Raw genomic sequence first — 19,298 nt, forward strand, 5'->3', positions numbered from 1 at the left:
AAATTCTGGCATATTCATATGGCTGAAAAGCTATTATGTTTCCTTAATATGTATCGTCCCTTTTAAATAAATAAATACAAATTTTTGCGGAATGATATAAAATGTTTTAAAACAATCTGAGAGAATGTGCGCTGTGATTATTACAAAACAATAAATAGTTTATAACTATATTATACATTTTACTTAAGGATTACTCTGAATTAAACAGGACCAACATGAACCAACAGATAATGTGCTGTCATGACCATAGAGTTTTATATAAAATACACATTTACTGTCTACAATGTAACAGTAAAAAGAAAAGGCTTCTCATAATAAATGTAGCGTATATCAAGATAATTTCATCAGTTACAACACTTCCGTTTGCAAGATATATAAATAAATAAAAAAATATATATATATAAATATAAATATAAAAAAAAAAAAAAATATATATATATATATATATATATATATATATATATATATATATATATATATATTTGAAAAAATAAATATTTATTGCATCACGTAGTGACAGAGACAATAGAGATCTCATCAACTTCTTCGCGGTAAGTTTTATTTCAAGTTTTACATATCAAATATCAAATGGTTTGTGCTTTCTCTCATAAAAACGTCACAGCAACCAGCACACACTTCTACTCACATACACACGCATGCGATGCAGTGACTAGTATCTGCGGTCACAGATTCCTAATAGGAGGATTAAAAAGGTCGGACTAGGGCTGAGAATTCTAATAATAAAGGGCCAGGCTAGGGCTTAAGTGTCTCGGGCCAGGGTCGAGTCAGGGCATAGATTTCAGGCCCGTGCAGGGCTCTACCCCCATTCACTATTCCCTTAGTTTTCTAATATAGTCTATGTGAATGAGGGAATGGAAACGGGTAAGTAAATTTGGACACTAAGCAGTGGAAACGCTCTGGGAGCCACTCTGGGAGTGAAAATGGTTTTTAAAAAAATGAAAGATTTTGAGAAACCAATAAATATAACAAAAAAAGTGAATGGGAAGGACTGCCATGGAACTTGGTGTACATATTACATGATTTTCACACTAAGTTCTATTTATACGCATCTACTAGACTAATCAATTTAAACACATTACTAGTGAAAAAATTTATGATACATAAGGTTTGGTGACTTTTAAAGTTTTCAAAGGTTTTTTCTTACTGCAATCATCAATAAAAGCTAAATTACTTAAACAACACTATAATAACTAAAATACATTTTTATTGATGAATAATCACATTTATGCATGAAATTATTGTCAACAACAACATGCACACGAGGCACTTGAGAAAGGGTAGAAATATACTTTATAATGTATATATCAAGAATATAATGTTTCAAATATTAGACATAGTTTTTACACAAGCTTCAATTGTTCATACACTGCCTATTCTTCTCTTGAAGCAAGTGACAATATTCTTTCTGATTTCTTTCGTTTTAAACCCATAAACCAGTGGATTCACAATGGGAGGAAACACCATAGCACATATAGAGAAAACCCTGCGCAGATACGCTGGAACATATTCAGATCGATGTGCAATAAGAGGGAAAAAAGTGTTGAACTCCAAAAACAGATAGACCACCAGATGAGTACCACACGTTTGAAGGGCCTTATTCTTTGCATCAGACTGCTTCTTTGTAATGCAAGTGATCAGTATATGAATGTAAGTAAATGCCACAACAGAAAGTGAAACAATTTGACAGGAACATAAAATAAACAATCCATAGATGTTGTTTACTCGCGTGTCCTCGCACACAATTTTCATTATAGATGGATTGTAGCCAGGGATGGGCAGTATTTCAAATACATGTATTTAAAATACGTATTTGAAATACAAAATAGTATTTTGTATTTTGTATTTTAAAGCCTTTGCAAAAAATGAAATGTAATTTGTATTTAAATACATTTAAGATGAGTATTTTTGTATTTTTAAAATACTCAAAATACTTTGAGCCAGTCAACCAGTCAGGGTGCTGTTTTCATGCATCAACTAGTTAAGCAAATATATCTGTGCAGCTTTTAGTGGGCAATAATTGAAATGTTGGAGTGGGAAATAAAGCAAAGGCGATTGAATTATTGGGTGTGATGTGATTTGTGTTATAACTGTCGCAAAAGGAAATTCAAATTCACACTTGCACGTTGGCAGGCAGTTGCACGCTACACTTGCACATTGAGACTGAGACAGAGTGTTGAACGCTGACAAATTGGCCTACACTTTTGACCTGAAGGAAAACCACAATTTTTTTATATTTTACTATGTTCTTACCTCAACTTAGACAAATTAATATATAACTATCTTTTTTCAATGCATGGAGAAAGAGCACATAGTTTGCAGCATTTCGACCTCAGTACGCAGTAACATCTTCACAGGAGTAATGATGTTACTGCGCCAGAGGTTGAAGTGCTGCAAACTAAGTGCCCTTCCGCCATACGATATAGTTCTCATTTTTTATTCACTTAAAAATCACGTTTTATTTTGTGCCACCATACTTACTTGTGTAACTATGTAACAGTCTTTAAATACGGAAAACATGGAAGTGTTTGGTGGCTTCTAAATTCATCCCTGTTTGGATTCTAAGGAATAAATGGGACTAGGCTAAATGCTAACACATTCACGGCATGCTGTGCAAAGATTAAGTGCACATACAGTATTGAAAAAAGATAGGCATGTATCCATTCATCAGGTAAGAACATAGTAAAATATTGAAAAACTGTGTAAACCTAAAAGGCTTTTATGCTTGACGTGCTTTCCATTGTATAATTCTGTGAAATGACAGAGGGCGACTCGTGAGTAATTGTTCTCAAAACCATCAAAAAGCAGCAATGAGAGGAATTAGTTTGCTGAATAATTTGTCTCGTGAGACGTTTGTAAATGCATGGATTTCTTAACATATAAACTGATTAGGTTGTGGGTCATTTTGACGACACATGAAAAAGTTTTTATGATGTTTTTATAAAACATCACTTTACTTGAAGGGGTGTTCACAAGGCCGACATGACACATTCACAATCACAACATGACACGTGTCATGAATATGAAGGAGATTTTATGGATGTTTATGACAACTGTCATTAATTGCAATAAAAATGACATAATTGAACAAATGACAAAGATGACATTGTTTGAGATGTCTTTGTTATGACAACTTGACATTAAAGCAACACTATGTAGTTTTTTTACCTTTAAATAATGTCTCTAAAATTATTTCAGTGATACAACAACTTTTAACCGGACAAATTGTACTGTTGCTGCAACCTGAGCAGCCTCCTAGCTGCTACAAGCACACTCTGAAAGTGGCGATGGAGGGTAAGAAACACAGCCCGCCCCTTCCCCTGCCTGCAGAAGAGTGTCTGATACCAGGCACTGTTGCGCTTTTCAACCACATGAGGGAGCTGTAAGTCATTTTTACATGGAAACTACATTGTGTTGCTTTAACCCATACATCATAACTTGCCATGACAACTTGACATTAACCAAGACAACATAACTGACCTCTTTTTACCAGTGATACAAATATAATTTGTCATTAAAATGTCATTAAGTGTTAATACTCTGTTAAATAGTTTTTATAACAGCATCATGAATATTCTTCAGTTCATAATGTTTATTTGACCGAGTATTAATAATATTTGACATAGTATTAACACTTAATGCCATAACAAAGATATCTCAAACAATGTCATCTTTGCATTAAAAATTACATAACTGAGTAAATGACACTTAATGGCAGTTGTCATAAATGTGCATAAAATCTTCTTCATGTTCATGACACGTCATGTTATGATTATGAATGTGTCATGTCGGCCTTATGCACACCCCTTTAAGTAAAGTGTTACCAAGTTTTTTTTCTAGTTTTCTATTTTTTACAGAGCAGGGGAAAGCAAGAGGTACGTAAAATAAAATGAAAGTTTCTAAGTAGTTGCACACATCTAAATCCTTTTTGGCATTCAGAAATAGACCCAGATTTCAGCCTAATATGGCTACTTGCACTGAATCACCAATTTCACATGTATTTTGTGTATTTTCAAAATACAAAATACTGTATTTGTATTTAAATACATTTTTCCTCACAGTATTTTGTATTTGTATTTAAATACATTTTTCGACACAGTATTTTGTATTTGTATTTGAAATACATTTCCATGTATTTATGCCCATCTCTGATTGTAGCAGATAAGCTCATCCATGTAGGTCTTACAAATCTTGTAGGGCAGAAGAAGAAAGAAAAGTACCAATATAATGATAAAAGTAATGAACCAAATTCCACTTATGATTCTCAACAAGTTATTATTGGTCATAATAGCATTGTATCTTAACGGATAGCAAATGGCAATATACCTGTCACAGGCCATAGCTGTGAGAATGATATAAGATGCACCTCCGTATATGTGCACGAAAAATCCTTGAAGAAAACACGCAGAATAGGAAATCGATCTGTTTTGACACCAAATGCTATACAATAGCTGAGGAAAAAAACTTGTCGCTCCTATTGTGTCATTGATAGGCATGTTCAATAACAAAATGTACATTGGTTTGTGAAGATTTCTATTACAGCAAATAGTAAAAGCAACTGTTAAATTGCAGATTAAGATGATTAAATATGCCCATAATCCAAATATGAATGCTGAATGAATGCTTGTCTCAGACAGCTCCAATGAGTGTAGGGTCAGCATCAATGACAGAACAGATCCATTTGAAGACATGGTGAATATTTTCCCTATAGATGACCTCTATATGTTTACATCAACACTACACAGGATGTATTTAAAATAAATTAAATTTTAATCTCATCCGAACTTCAAAGTTATGTTGCCGCACCGTCTTTTATTTTGCCATATCCAGCAACTTACATCCTGTAAAAAAGCAAAGCATGTTTTACTAGAACAAGTTAATCCTCCATAAAACGATCAATTAGACCAGTGTAACAGAATACAAAGCTGATTCTGTAACATGCAAGAGGATTCATAAAAACACATTACTCTATAATAGGTAAATTACAATCATAGTTCACAAATTGTTTGTAAGATATTTTGTTGTTGTTAGACTTAAAATAAATGTTTAATGTAATATGTTTAAATCACATTGTTACATTTCATATAGCAAATGCATAAAATGTGATAAATGTAATATTTAGCCACCTTAAGTGATCATCCTTCATCACTGTTACAATGTGCTTTGTTGAAATTCTCTGATTTATACTCATGGATTGTTTGTTTACTGTGTATTAACTATGGGAATGGGTGTTGTTATGTGACGTACATATTACAGTCATATTTTTTCAAAAAAACAAATGACATAATGTACAAGGCAATATTTCCTATGGGAAATTTCACTTTTGTTTTGCTGTTTTACTTTGAAGGTGCAATGATTGTTTAGGTTAGTGCAATCTATGTTGATATTGTGTCTGCTACAGCATCATAAAAAGTAAAAAGTACAAAAAACTACACAGAGCACATATTAGTACCACATACTGGTTACACAGTGAGCTCAGATGCAAAAAACTTTAGGTGCATCTGACATATGTTCTTCATTTTTCAGAACACATTAATATTGCTGTAAAGTGAATTACAAAAGTGCCCCAGAATTGAACAACTACAACATATTGTCTCAGTTACTTATGTAACCCTTGTTCCCTCAAGGAAGAGAACTGAGACTTCACATCGTAAATGACAAATTGGGAACGCGTTTCGCGAGACCAGTCTACTTTGAGAAGCTACTAAAATGCCAATGAATTTAGCATTAGGGTTGCCATCCGTCTCAGTTTTACCGGGATTGTCCTTCTTTTTAATAACCTTATCACCTCTCCTGGGACACTGAATGTCTCAGTTTTCGAAAAGCTATATGTGGATATGTAATTTAGAACGACAGGTGGGATGCGCTTCTCCTCAGGACTCATCATAAAGCCATGCTGAAGTGGTCTCATATGGAGCAGCCCGAGCAGTTTCCTGCCGCTGCTGTTGCCATATGCCCCAGGAGCCTCTAAAATCTTCCCTTTGAATGTATTCAAGCAAATCAGTATCTAATGTACACACGCTTCTGTTAGAAGTGCTGTTAGTATGATCAAGTCCAGTTCCATACTGAGAAAAGAAATCCTCTGCCTGGGACAGAGTTTGCTCGTTTCTCAATTGACCAAAATCCCCAAACAAGCAAGATCTCTGTGCTGGCAAAGCACCTGATGAGACAATCATCTAGATACGCCTATATTTGCACACCGCTCTCTTTCAGGGTTTTTAAGCCCCCTCCATAACTCTTGTGAAGACAAAGGGAGAGAGAGAAAGCCAGGTACAATTAATTAACTCTTTCCCCGCCATTGACGAGATATCTCGTCAATCAAGAGAAAACGCTTCCCCGCCAATGACGAGTATTTCCGTCTTTCCGCAATACCGCTATTATCCACTAGGTGGCGCCCTTCCGCAACTTTTTAAACCCAGAAGTATTGCCCTCTGCCTAAGTCTGTTTTAAAGATCGCTCTCAATTGGATCTCTATGAAAAGTCCGTCACAAAAATGGAATTATCTCTGCTTTTTTCTCAAAATGTGGTGTTTTTGCAGAAACCTACCCATATTCAAAAAGCTGATTACAAAAGAACTACTGAAGGTAGGATGAAACAGCTTTTTTTGTTTGAAAGCAGAGGGTCTGTTCTTTCATTTGGTATATTGTATGTTTATATATCTGAAGAAGAACATTTTCTGGAAGGCATTTAACTTTGGTGAAAATCATGAAAAACGTTGGCGCTGGCTGGCAACTTTTTAAAAAAATGCTGGCGGTGAAAGAGTTAAGGGCTGTAAAACCCTGACCTCATCTCGGCTGGAAGGACCGGCTCGATCGCGTCTTTTGCCAGTACGTGCACATCGACAGCTTTCACCGTAATGAAGCGAATGCCTAAAATTTGGGGGGATGCTGGAAGAACTGAATGGCATAGCTGAGATGGATCGTGCGTAAAAGCCAACGTGACAGGCTTGAAAGCTGTTGGCAAGCCCCCAGATACCGAGCAAGAGGGATGACTGGTGTACTCATGGTGAGCATAGTGGAGGTGATCACGATGTGTGCTCTTTGGCCACACTGACAAAGGTGTTGTGGGACAGGGGCGGCCGCAGGAGGATACCCTCGGCGAGACGCAGACTGAGGGGCAAATGTCAATGGGCCAGGTGTTGTTTTTTTCCAACGCGGCCTGATCTGAGCGACCGCCCCAGTCTGTTTTTGGCCCACCGAGAACTGCTGAGCAAAGTTCTTAACGGTCTCGCCGAACAGGCTGGCCTGGGACACTGGGGCATTTAGGAGTCAGGTTTTATCAGATTCCTGCACATCGGCCAGGCACAGCCAGAGATGGTGTTCCTGGACCACCAAGGTGGACATTGCATGTCCGACGGCTTGTGCAGTGACATATTCTCACAGGCGAAAAATGCACCCTTACACTGCTAACGCATATTTTAATCTGTAAGTAGACTCTGTCTGACTAAGCTCGCGCTATAGAATGTGAATGCCTGGTTTAAAAAACCTTTGAGTTGTCCTACACGCGACGCGGCGCTTTAGCAGTGCTTCGCCTTCTGAGATATAGTTCCCAGTTTTTACTGTACATGGTTAAAAGATGGCAGTGTCTCATATGACTTTGTTATTTGTACACGCTGTGACACATCACAACATATAAATAGGCAAGTTGGCGTTATTTTGTCACTTATTGGGAGCAAAATTCTAGCTGGAGCCATTTACTTCCAGTCTTTGTACTAAGCTAGGCTAGTGGTGGGTGCTTACGGGACACACAGAGATGAAAAGGGTATGTATCGACTTATCTAGTTCTGGGGGATACAGTGAATAAGCATAAGTCCCAAAAGGTCAGCACAAAAATGAGAAAATAGAGCATAGACATATAGAGCTGATCGATCATCAAAATGTAAATAAGAGTGTGAGTTCTGTAAAGCTCTGTTATGGACTTCGGACTGCCTGTCATCCCACAACCGATGTACACATGTTGGTCTATACATATGCATAAAGTCCCATTGTGCAGTAATGATGTCACAGGGTGACTTAGGGCGGAACCAAAATGTAGAGGAGAGGTTCCGCCCGGACCAAATTTTTCCAAACACCGGATTACTTCCTGGTTCTCCGTGGCAACGTAAATCAAGCTAAATTCATCACAGGTGTGCAAAGAAGGAAGCGATCACTGATTGGGCGGTCCCTATGATCACTGGGGACTTAAAAGATGGGCTGATGGAGCAGAGAAGGGTCGATTTTGGGCGAGTGAACTTCCGCCTTGGGCAACATGAAAAACACCAGCCTCTAAAGAGTCTACAGGCCCCGCTGATCCAGCGACCGCTAGGAAGCGGGCGGAAAGAGTGCGGGGCTGGTTCGGGCGAAAGGACGTCGTGGATATTTTCAAGAAGGAGTTCGTTTTTGTTCTGACAATCGTTCAGTGGGCCGTTCGCCCTGTTGTTATTGTGTGCTCTGCTTTGCAGTCCGGTCAGCGCGAGAGTCTGCTGAGGAGTTTGAAGACGGCTGGGATTCGTTGATGATTTGCTCTGGTGATATCGATGGAGAAACACTGGTTTGACTCACACTGGTAAACAGAAGACTTTACAGCTGTTGAAAGTAAGAGCGGGAGAAGAGGAAGAGAGAGACACAGGCTGAGTACATTTTACATTGAAGGCTCTATGAGAAGTAAGCCGTTTGTATTGTCATGTGCTTGCTGTTGTTAACAGCCGACTGAACGTGAGTAGACTAAGGAAAACGGTGGAAGTGGATTTACAGCGTGGTGAAGAGTACAGCATCCGCCTACGGAAACAAACAAAGGAAACAGATTGTCAGTGTTGTGAGTACTCTATGTATAATCTCTTGCACTATTGTGAACTGCTGTTCCAACGTGTATTTTGAGCCTTAGTGGCGAGGTTGGCCCCACCACGGAGCAAGGCGGTGGGCGAGCCGGAGTCGAGTGTTTCGGAGAGAATTAAAGGACCACTGCAGCGACGCTTGTATTGCCAGCCACCTATTTACTATTCATCGGGCCAAAAGGCAGCCCGACGGAGAGGGGCTGTGAACCTATTTTTATTCACGTAGAAGAGTGAAGAGTGCTGTGGGTGAGTCTGAGACTTTGCTGTGAGATTTACACTTAACTGATTGCTGTGATGCTGTGTGGTGTTTCTAGCAGCCCTTTCCATTGAGCTGGCCGTGAGACAACAAGAGGCTGTGAGGCTGGCAGCCCATTCATTGTTTATGCTGTGTGTGTGGCCCTTGCATTGGAGATTCGGTGGAGCGCTGGTTCTGTCTTCTTTGGATGCGGCCGCTCCTGAGTAGTGTGAGCCCCAGTATTTAGACTAACCCCTGTGTTACAGCTATAAGCCTACAGTGGGAGAGAGAAAGAACCAGAGCCGGTGACCGTGAGAAACTTACCTGTGTGCGGCCGCTCGTGAGTAGTGTGAGCCCCAGTACTGAGATTAACCCCTGTGTTACAGCTATAAGCCTACAGTGGGAGAGAGAAAGAACCAGAGCCTGTGACTGGAGAAACTTACCTGTGTGCGACCGCTCGTGAGTAGTGTGAGCCACAACATATTGAACGAATTGACTGTTTTAGTGTTCTTTCTGCCTCCAGGAGGAAAAGGAGGGCGCCACGGGACCAACAAAACAAGGTAAATGAGCCTTACCTGTTTGCCTTTCCCCCCGACAGTGTCTTGGGCCTCAGACACTTGGTCCCCTTGGTCCCCTCTCCCCTTCTCTACGTGTCATAGCCCACCTGGAGGGCAGAACAGAGACCTTTTAGTTTTAGACTTCCACTTTCCCCATCCCCCTATCCTTTTTAATTAATTTAAATAAAGAATATATTTTATACTTACCTGTTCTTGTGTTGTTTGGTCATTGGGTTGGCTTTGGGACCTCCTCGAGGTGGAAACTAGGAAGGGGCGTGGCTTATTTACAGTAGCGGCCAGCCCCGACCTGTGACAATAACACAATCCAAAATTATGTATTTACACACATTTCAAGTAGCACAGCTGTATGTAAATACGTAAAATATACTGTACGTAAATAAATTTATTTTAGCAGTAGCTATGTGCACGGAAGGCTGTACTGTACCCAGTTAAAATTACATTATGGCTCCAAAAGTTTTCCGATTTAAATACACCTTAAGTTGTTTTTGCAAGAAGACAGACAATATTTTATTCAATTAAATTCAATTTTGTTTATACAGCGCTTTTTACAAATCTTTAATTTGCACGAGCTCACCAAAATTGGACAGTTGGAGACTGGAACATGGTTGCCTAGTCTGATGAGTCTCGATTTCTGTTGAGACATTTAGATGGCAGAGTCAGAATTTGGCGTAAACAGAATTAGAACATGGATCCATCATGCCTTGTTACCACTGTGCAGGCTGGTGGTGGTGTAATGGTGTGGGCACACTTTAGGCCCCTTAGGATCAATTGGGCATCGTTTAAATGCCACGGCTTACCTGAGCATTGTTTCTGACCATGTCCATCCCTTTGTGTCCTCTGATGGCTACTTCCAGCAGGATAATGCACCATGTCACAAAGCTTGAATCATTTCAAATTGGTTTCTTGAACATGACAATGAGTTCACTGTATTTAAATGGCCCCCACAGTCACCAGATCTCAACCTAATAGAGCATCTTTGGGATGTGGTGGAACGGGAGCTTCGTGCCCTGAATGTGCATCCCACAAATCTCCATCAACTGCAAGATGCTATCCTATTCAATATGGGTCTACATTTCTAAAGAATGCTTTCAGCTTCTTGTTGAATCAATGCCACATAGAATTAAGGCAGTTCTGAAGGTGAAAGGGGGTCGAACACAGTATTAGTATGGTGTTCCTAATAATCCTTTAGGTGAGTGTATTATATAATAGGTGCGATTTTATTAGATTTTTTAGTTTAGACTTAAATTGATCGACTGTGTTTGATTCCCAAATGGGTTTTTTTTGGTAAATCATTTCAGAGCTTAAGGGATAAGTAGGAAAAGGATTTACCACCTTTAGTTACTTTTGATACTCTAGGGATAATTAAGTGACCTGAATTACGTGTGTAATTACGAATGTACGTGATGGATTGTTTTCTGATAGTAATTCTCTAAGATACGAAGGTGCTAGGCCATTTAAGGCTTTATAGGTGTTTTGCAATATTTAAAAATGTATGCAATATTTAACTGGTAACCAGTGTAAAGATGCCAAAATTGGTCATACTTCTTAGATGGAGTAAGCACTCTTGCAGAGGGGTTTTTAACCAGCTGAAGCTTGTTGACCTGATTTGCATTGCATCCTCCAAGTGACAATAGAGTGACAATAGTCTATTCTCAAGGTCATAATTTATGGTCATAGTTTGGCGTATTTTTGAAATATTTCTTAGATGGAAAAATGCTGTGCGGCAGACGTTGAAGATATGACTATCGAAAGATAGATTGCTGTTGAACATCACACCTAGGTTCTTGACTGTGGAAGATGGCACCACAGTGCAGCCATTCAAGGCGATCGCCCTGATCTAGACATAGTCCAATAAAAACTCTGTTTAAATCCTGTTATGTGAGCATTCACATGAATTAAAACACCATTACTTGTCATTACTAGTGAACATTTCTGATATTTGTATGGTTTGGTAATTTTTACATTTTTTAAAAAAGTTTTGAAAGTTTTTTTCTTACTGCAATCATTAGTGGCAATAAAAACTAAAGTACTAAAACAACACTATTAGAACTAAAATAAATTGTATTTATGAATAAAGACATTTATGCATGACATGATTGTCAACAACAACATGCACATAATAAAGAGTAGAAATTATGTTATATATTCTCTTGTATGTATATGGTATATATCATGAATATAATATATCAAATATAAACAGTTTTTACACAAGCTTCAGTTGTTCATACACTGCCTATTCTTCTCTTGAAGCAAATTACTATATTCTGTCTGATTTCTTTGGTTTTAAAACCATAAACCAGTGGATTCACAATGGGAGGAAACACCATAAGAGATGTTGAGAAAATCCTGCGCAGATACGCTGGAACATATTCAGATCGATGTGCAATAAGAGGGAAAAAAGAGTTAAACTCCAAAAACAGAAAGACCACCAGATGAGTACCACACGTTTGAAGGGCCTTATTCTTTGCATCAGACTGCTTCTTTGTAATACAAGTGATCAGTATATGAATGTAAGTAAATGCCACAATAGAAAGTGAAACAATATGATAGAAACATAAAATAAACAATCCATAGATGTTGTTTACTCGCGTGTCCTCGCACACAATTTTCATTATAGATGGATTGTAGCAGATAAGCTCATCCATGTAGGTCTTACAAATCTTGTAGGGCAGAAGCAGCAAGAAAAGTACAAATATAATGATAAAATGAATGAACCACATTCCAGTTATGATTCTTAACAAGTTATTATTGGTCATAAAAGCACTGTATCTTAACGGATAGCAAATGGCAATATACCTGTCACAGGCCATAGCTGTGAGAATGACATAAGATGCACCTCCGTATATGTGCACGAAAAGGCCTTGAAGGAAACACGCAGAATAGGAAATTGATCTATTCTGACACCAAATGCTGTACAAAAGCTGAGGAAAAAAACTTGTTGCACCTATTGTGTCATTGATAGGCATGTTCAATAACAAAATGTACATTGGTTTGTGAAGATTTCTATTACAGCAAATAGTAAAAGCAACTGTTAAATTGGAGAGTAAGATTATTAAATATGCCAATAATCCAAATATGAATGCTGAATGAATGCTTGTCTCAGATAGCTCCAATGAGTGAAGAGTCAGTATCAATGACAGAACAGATTCATTTGAGGACATGGTGAATAGATGACCTCTATATGTTTGCATCAGCACTATACACAAGATCAATTTTAAATAAATGACATTTAAATCTTATCAGAATTTATGTTGCCGCACCGTCTTTCATTTTGCCGTATCCAGCATTAACTTACATCCTGGAAAAAAACAAAGCATGTTTTACTAGAACAGGTTAATCCTTCACAAAACTATCAATTAAACCAAACAACAGCATAACAGAATACAAAGCTGATTTTGTAGCATGCAAGATGATGAATAAAAACACATTACTCTATAATAGTTAATTACAATAATAGTTCACTTAGCCAATTATTTGTAAGATATTAAGTGGTTTTGAGATTTTCATTAAAGCCTAATGTTTTATAATTGTAATGTTTAATATTATGTTGTTACATTTTTATATGGCTAATGCATAAAATGTGATAAATGCAATGTTTAGCCACCTTAAGTGATCATCCTTCATTGCTGTTACAATGTGCTTTTTGATATCCTCTGTAATCTGATTTATACTCATGGATTCTTTGTTTACTGTGTATTAACTATGGCAAGGGGTGTTGTTATGTGACGTATTACAGTAATTTTTTCAGAATAACAAATGACATACTGTACAAGGCAATATTTCCCATGGGAATTTTCACTTTGGTTTTACTTTGAAGGTGCAATGATTGTTTAGGTTAGTGCAGGGTCTCCAACCTTTTTGTGTGCAAGGGCTACCACAATGGATAAAACAATGGATACTTTTTGATATAGTCTACTTAAAACATTTTTACTTAATTTATTTTACTTTGTTTTACCATTGTTTAAAATGTAAACATACATAAAAGCCATATAAAATATAAATATAATATAAAAATATGTACTTAATAAATATTACAACTGAGACTATTAAAGAGAAAAATATGCTGATTTTCCAGCTCCCCTAGATTTAAAGATTTGATTTTTACAGTTTTGGAATCCATTCAGCTGATCTCCGGGTCTGGCAGTATCATTTTTAGCATAGCTTAGAATAATCCATTGAGTCTGATTAGACCATTAACATCACACTTAAAAATAACCAAAGAGTTAACAAAGACCTCTCAAAGTAATCAGGAAAGAGCCCAGCTGAAACTCTAATGCCAGGAAAAGTGGTCCCTCCATTGTGGTGAGCCAGGCAATGAGAGGGGCGCCCCATGGCTCACCTACCAGTCCTTTGACAAAAGAGCGTTTTTTGAAACAAGCTGTGGGCGAATGCCCTGTAGTTGAAATTAACATAGCGGAGGTAGCTGTGAAGTGTCTTTAAAGGCCGGGGTATACCTTTTTTCTGCGTCCAGCTCACCATCGCACACTTCCGCACAGCTTTCCTAGTATACTCTGCTACACAAGGATGGCTGCGTTCGACACTATACGCAATACTAATGATTTCTTATTCAAATTATTACTCTACCAGGTTGTCAGGGCAGCACTGATTTGGCGACATTTACAATACATTAAAACATTAGGATAGGTGAAGAAAAGTAACCGATCCACCATTGCAAACACAGGTTAAAACAACAAGCAGACAAAAACAGGAATCAAACATTATTGTAACGAACATGCTCCACAGCTTTCTGTTCTTGGAAGATGTAAAAATTAAAGAAGAAAAACCCTAGTGTGTGTGCAAATGCTGTCTATTTCCTATGTATAATTGTTTGTAGTGGAGTGTCCTGTCTAAATATTTTCACATGAATGCACTGTTGTACATGGACTGTATACGCAGTGTACATGCACTGTCTTTGAGGTCTCAAATTTTGGACGATGACGAAAATGATGAAAATTATGTCATGCTGACGTCTCTAGTATTCTTTCGGCTTTAGACACAGGCAGTAATGTAAACACATTGGCAGAAAGCTTTTTTAGCGGGAAGCTACATGGGGGGGATAGGCATATGCACAGCACCATGAAATGGCTCAAGATTACAGCTGCAAACAAATTACCACTCCCGTATTTGGGGTATGTCGAGTTGGATATCTAGGTAATGGGGGTGACAATACCAGGGTGTGGTTTCTTGATAGTCTGAGATCAGAATGGCGGGGAAGCTGATAAATTACCTCCAGGCATCATTGGCATGAACACTGCCCAGCATTGCAAGCAGCTGATTTTAGCTGAGTTTGACAGTGCACTGGGGGGAACGTTAGACCCAGATTGGCAAGTGGCTTTTAGTAAGCAATGTTTGGGCCAACCTTTACAGTCTGAGTAGCTGGAAAATCCAAAACACTGGTACCTGCAGCCTCAGTTACTACAATCCAGGTCTGGGTGCATAAGGAGCCACCCTATGCTAATAGTGTTATAATATTTAAACCAGGGTCAATGCCATTCCAAGGGGATTGGTCTTAGAGCCTACAGCAGTCTTGTCTAGTAAATGTGTGTTCCCTGTACAGGTGTTGAATCTAGCTTCAGAGGGTGTTTGGCTACCTCCTAAAACAAGATTAGGGGTACTGTCCCAGGTTCACAAGGTTGAAAGTAATTCTTGCAAAGTGGAATCTCAGTGAGTTTCTGGGGATCATGAGGAGATCACTTTCCATGTAAGCTCAGTGGCAGAGGTCCAAGGTGATGTACCGTGTCCCATAGATTGTGTGCAAAGGGGGGAACTCCAGCACAACAGGCTAAGTTACAAGCATTGCTGAGGCAATGCGCAGATGTGCTTGCCATGTCTGACAATGATCTCGGCTGTATGAGTACTTATGGATGCCGTTCGGTCTTTGTAATGCACCGGAGACTCATGCAGGCCGTAATGGGCGAGCTTGTGTCCTGGTTTATTTGGATGATCTGTTGGTATATTCAGATATATACGAGAGTCACCTAACCAGGCTTGAGAGTGTGTTCCGGCTGTTGAGAGAGGCCAGATTAAAGGTCAAGGTGGAGAAATGCCACTTTCTCCAACCAGAGGTCAGGTTTCTAGGGCACCTTGTATCAACCCAAGGCATAGGCCCTGATCCTGACAAGGTGATTGCTGTGGTGCAGTGGCCAGTGCCTAATATGGTCAAGGAACTGCAATCCTTTTTGGGGTTCTGCAGGTATGGCCACAGGTTTATTGCAGGCTTTTTCAAGGTGGCAGGACCTTTGCATAGCCTAGCATAATCTATTGAGTCTGATAAGACCATTAGCATCACGCTTAAAAATAACCAAAGAGTTATTAAAGACCTCTCAATGTTATCAGGAAAGCAAGGTGACGGCCCCAGACGAAACTCTAATGCCAGGAAAAGTGGTCCCTCCATTGTGGTGAGCCAGGCAATGAGAAGGGCACCCCATGGCTCAACTACCAGTCCTTTGACAAAAGAGCGTTTTTTGGAACGTGCTGTGGGCAAATGCCCTGTGGTTAAAATTAACATAGGGGGGTAGCTGTGAAGTGTGTTTAAAGGCCGCGGTATACCTTTTTTTGGCATCCGGCTCGCGCACACACGTGTCTACACAGCTTTCCAAGTATACTCTGCTACACGAGTATGGCCGCGTTTGACACTATACACAATACAAATGATTTCTTATTCAGATATTACTCTACCAGGTCATCAGGGCAGCACTGATTACATCTGTACACTGATGGCATCCCTGTCACTCAAGTGTACAGACGTATTCCTCCAAATCAGTTTGAAGAGGTAACGGAACATATTTCCGGTCTGTTTAAAAAGAGAGTCATCAGAGAAAGTTCAAGCTCATATCATGGTCTGGAAATCTGATGGGAATTTGTGCTTGTGCATAGACTACCGCAGGTTGAATGCAAAGATCCTAGACGCACTGTGTAGAGCACAGGTATTTTCAACCATAGACCTTGCGAGCGGTTATCACCAGGTAGCTGTCCACAAGAAGGATCGTCATAAAACCGCGTTTGTAAACACATTCAGGCTGTATGAGTACTTATGGATGCCGTTCGGTCTTTATAATGCACCGGAGACTCATGCAGGCCGTAATGGGCGAGCTTGTGTTTCAAATAGTCCTGGTTTATTTGGATGATCTGTTGTTATATTCAGATACATACCAGAGTCACATAACCAGGCTTGAGACTGTGTTCTGGCGGTTGAGAGAGGCCAGATTAAAGGTCAAGGTGGAGAAATGCCACTTTCTGCAACCAGAGGTCAGGTTTTTAGGGCACCTTGTATCAGCCCAAGGCATAGGCCCTGATCCTGACAAGGTGAGCGCTGTGGTGCAGTGGCCAGTGCCTAATATGGTCAAGGAACTGCAATCCTTTTTGGGGTTCTGCAGTTATGGACTCATGTTTATTGCAGGCTTCTCCAAGGTGGCAGGACCTTTGCACGATATTGTGAACACAATGAGAAATGTGTATTAACCCTTTTTTAATCAGCCGAATTTCAACCAAAGGGGGTGTTTTATAGTTGGGCTACTGTTTTATTTGTTTTATTTATTTTTCTTTAAACTGAATAGGCCATTGTAAAGGAATATTTACAGTGTATTTGGATCGTGTGTCAATTTAATTCCTTTTTATATTTCTTGTAAACTTTGTTTACTATAATATATCACATGGGGGGGGGGGGATTTCACAGTCATTAATGCTGTGTTTTTGTCTTAACTCAGTCGGAAATAAAGAACCCATGTTACATGTATGGCTGTTATTGAGTCTTTGTTATAGTTTTACACGGCCACATACAGTATATATCCAAAGTGCAAGCACACATGTAAGGCACTTGTAAAAGAGGAGGAATGTCTCTTTTGAGTACAGTCTACTTTCACCTGCACTGTACATATTACATACTATCGGTATTAGTCTACTTTTTGTATGGTTAATAATAACGTCTAAACAACATACTGAAGTTTGATGGTTTTATTAAAGAAACAAGCATGTAATATTTTGTTAAATGTGTTGAATGCAATTTAAGTTAATTTAAAAATGACACATTTGTATGGTATCAACATTCAAGCATCCAATTTGGCATCTCTAATTCACAATGTTTTTGGACCGTGCAAGGAAACCTGAGAACCCAGAGTAGACCAAGGAGAACGTTTAAACTCCACACAAGACCTCCCAACATAACAATTACAATATATTTGTTATTATAACATAATTCAACATATTTAACAACATTTAAACTGAATAAATTATATTTAACATTAGAGCTAAGCTTTTTCATCACAAAGACTAGTTATTCATCATGTACAAACTGGCCTCCTCAATGTAGGGTGTCTTCACAACTAAACTTCCACAGATTTGGAAGTGAAATGAATCAACATCAAAGCATAAAAATAACTGCATTGGATTTACATCTATGGCACTTGTAAAAAGAGTAAAAACAATGCATATACAGTACATACTCATATATAAAGCAAAACATGTTTCATTACATCATTTTTAGACAACCGTTACTTCAGACACTGTTTATCCTTCTCTTAAAACAACTGGCAATATTCTGTCTGATTTCTTTGGTTTTTAAACCGTAAATGAGTGGATTTACAATGGGGGGAAAAATAAATACACATATAGAGAGACCCCTGCGCAGATACGCTGGAACATATTCAGATCGATGTGCAACAAGAGGAAAAAAGGTGTTGAACTCCAAAAACAGAAAGACCACCAGATGAGTACCACACGTTTGAAGGGCCTTATTCTTTGCATCAGACTGCTTCTTTGTAACACAAGTGATCAGTATATGAATGTAGGTAAAAGTCACAACAGAAATTGAAATAACAAAGTATAATATTAAAGTAAACAACCCATAGATGTTGTTCACTTGTGTGTTTTCACATACAATTTTCATTAAAGGGGGGTTATAGCAGATGAGATCTGTCATCTGTGTCTGACAAATCGTGTAAGGCAATAGAAGAGCAAAATTTACAAACATGATAATAATATTAAAGAGCCACATTCCTGTTATAATCCTCACTAAGTTATCATTGGTCATGATGGCATGGTATCTCAGTGGCCAGCATATGGCAGTATACCTGTCAAAGGCCATAGCGGTAAGAGTTGAGTAAGATATGCTACCATACATGTGCACACAAAATCCTTGAAGAACACAGACAGGGTAGGAAATGGATCTGTCCTGAGACCATATGCTATACAAAAGCTGAGGAAAAAGCGTTGAAGCACCCATAATGTCATTAAAAGGCAGGTTTAGCAACAACATATACATTGGTTTATGAAGATTTCTGTTCAAGACAATGGTTATAATAATTGTTAGATTGCAGACTAAAATTGCCAAGTATGTTGTGGTGCCAAATATGAATGCAGGGTAAATTGATGTCTCAGGCAGGTCCAAAGAGTGCAGAGTTAATTTCAGGGAAAAAACGGATCCATTAAAATACATGGTAAATGTTTATCTGTCAAACCTAAAAAATAAAATGTGTGTTTACATTATCAACATAAACAGTCCAAATCTTACTAGAACTTTGAAGCTATGTTGCTGTCCAAACTTGAAATGTCATTTTTCAGTCTGAACTTTTGCTCCATTCAACCTGGAAAAAAAGACTACATAATAAAATATGAATGATGGGTAAGTGAACAAAATAAGCTGACTTTGCTTATTCCC

At 38.5% G+C, this 19,298-nt stretch overlaps 3 protein-coding genes across 3 annotated transcripts; all 3 read right to left on the reverse strand.

Moving 5' to 3' along the window:
- Positions 1-1,380: 1,380 nt before the first annotated feature.
- LOC129438202 (olfactory receptor 52E4-like) lies at positions 1,381-4,709 on the reverse strand. The gene is made up of 2 exons (XM_073863352.1): positions 4,190-4,709; positions 1,381-1,799 (listed from the first exon to the last, which is right to left on the reverse strand). Exons 1-2 carry the CDS (start codon positions 4,707-4,709, stop codon positions 1,381-1,383), a joined length of 939 nt encoding a protein of 312 aa, XP_073719453.1.
- Positions 4,710-11,865: 7,156 nt separating this feature from the next.
- Positions 11,866-12,804, reverse strand: LOC129438204 (olfactory receptor 52E4-like). Its single transcript, XM_055196844.2, has one exon. It carries the CDS (start codon positions 12,802-12,804, stop codon positions 11,866-11,868), a length of 939 nt encoding a protein of 312 aa, XP_055052819.2.
- A 5,333-nt stretch (positions 12,805-18,137) lies between these two features.
- Positions 18,138-19,076, reverse strand: LOC129438210 (olfactory receptor 52J3-like). Its single transcript, XM_073862714.1, has one exon. It carries the CDS (start codon positions 19,074-19,076, stop codon positions 18,138-18,140), a length of 939 nt encoding a protein of 312 aa, XP_073718815.1.
- Between the last annotated feature and the right edge of the window lie 222 nt (positions 19,077-19,298).

Source organism: Misgurnus anguillicaudatus, chromosome 24 (genome assembly GCF_027580225.2).
Source record: "Misgurnus anguillicaudatus chromosome 24, ASM2758022v2, whole genome shotgun sequence".
Classification (NCBI taxonomy): domain Eukaryota; kingdom Metazoa; phylum Chordata; class Actinopteri; order Cypriniformes; family Cobitidae; genus Misgurnus; species Misgurnus anguillicaudatus.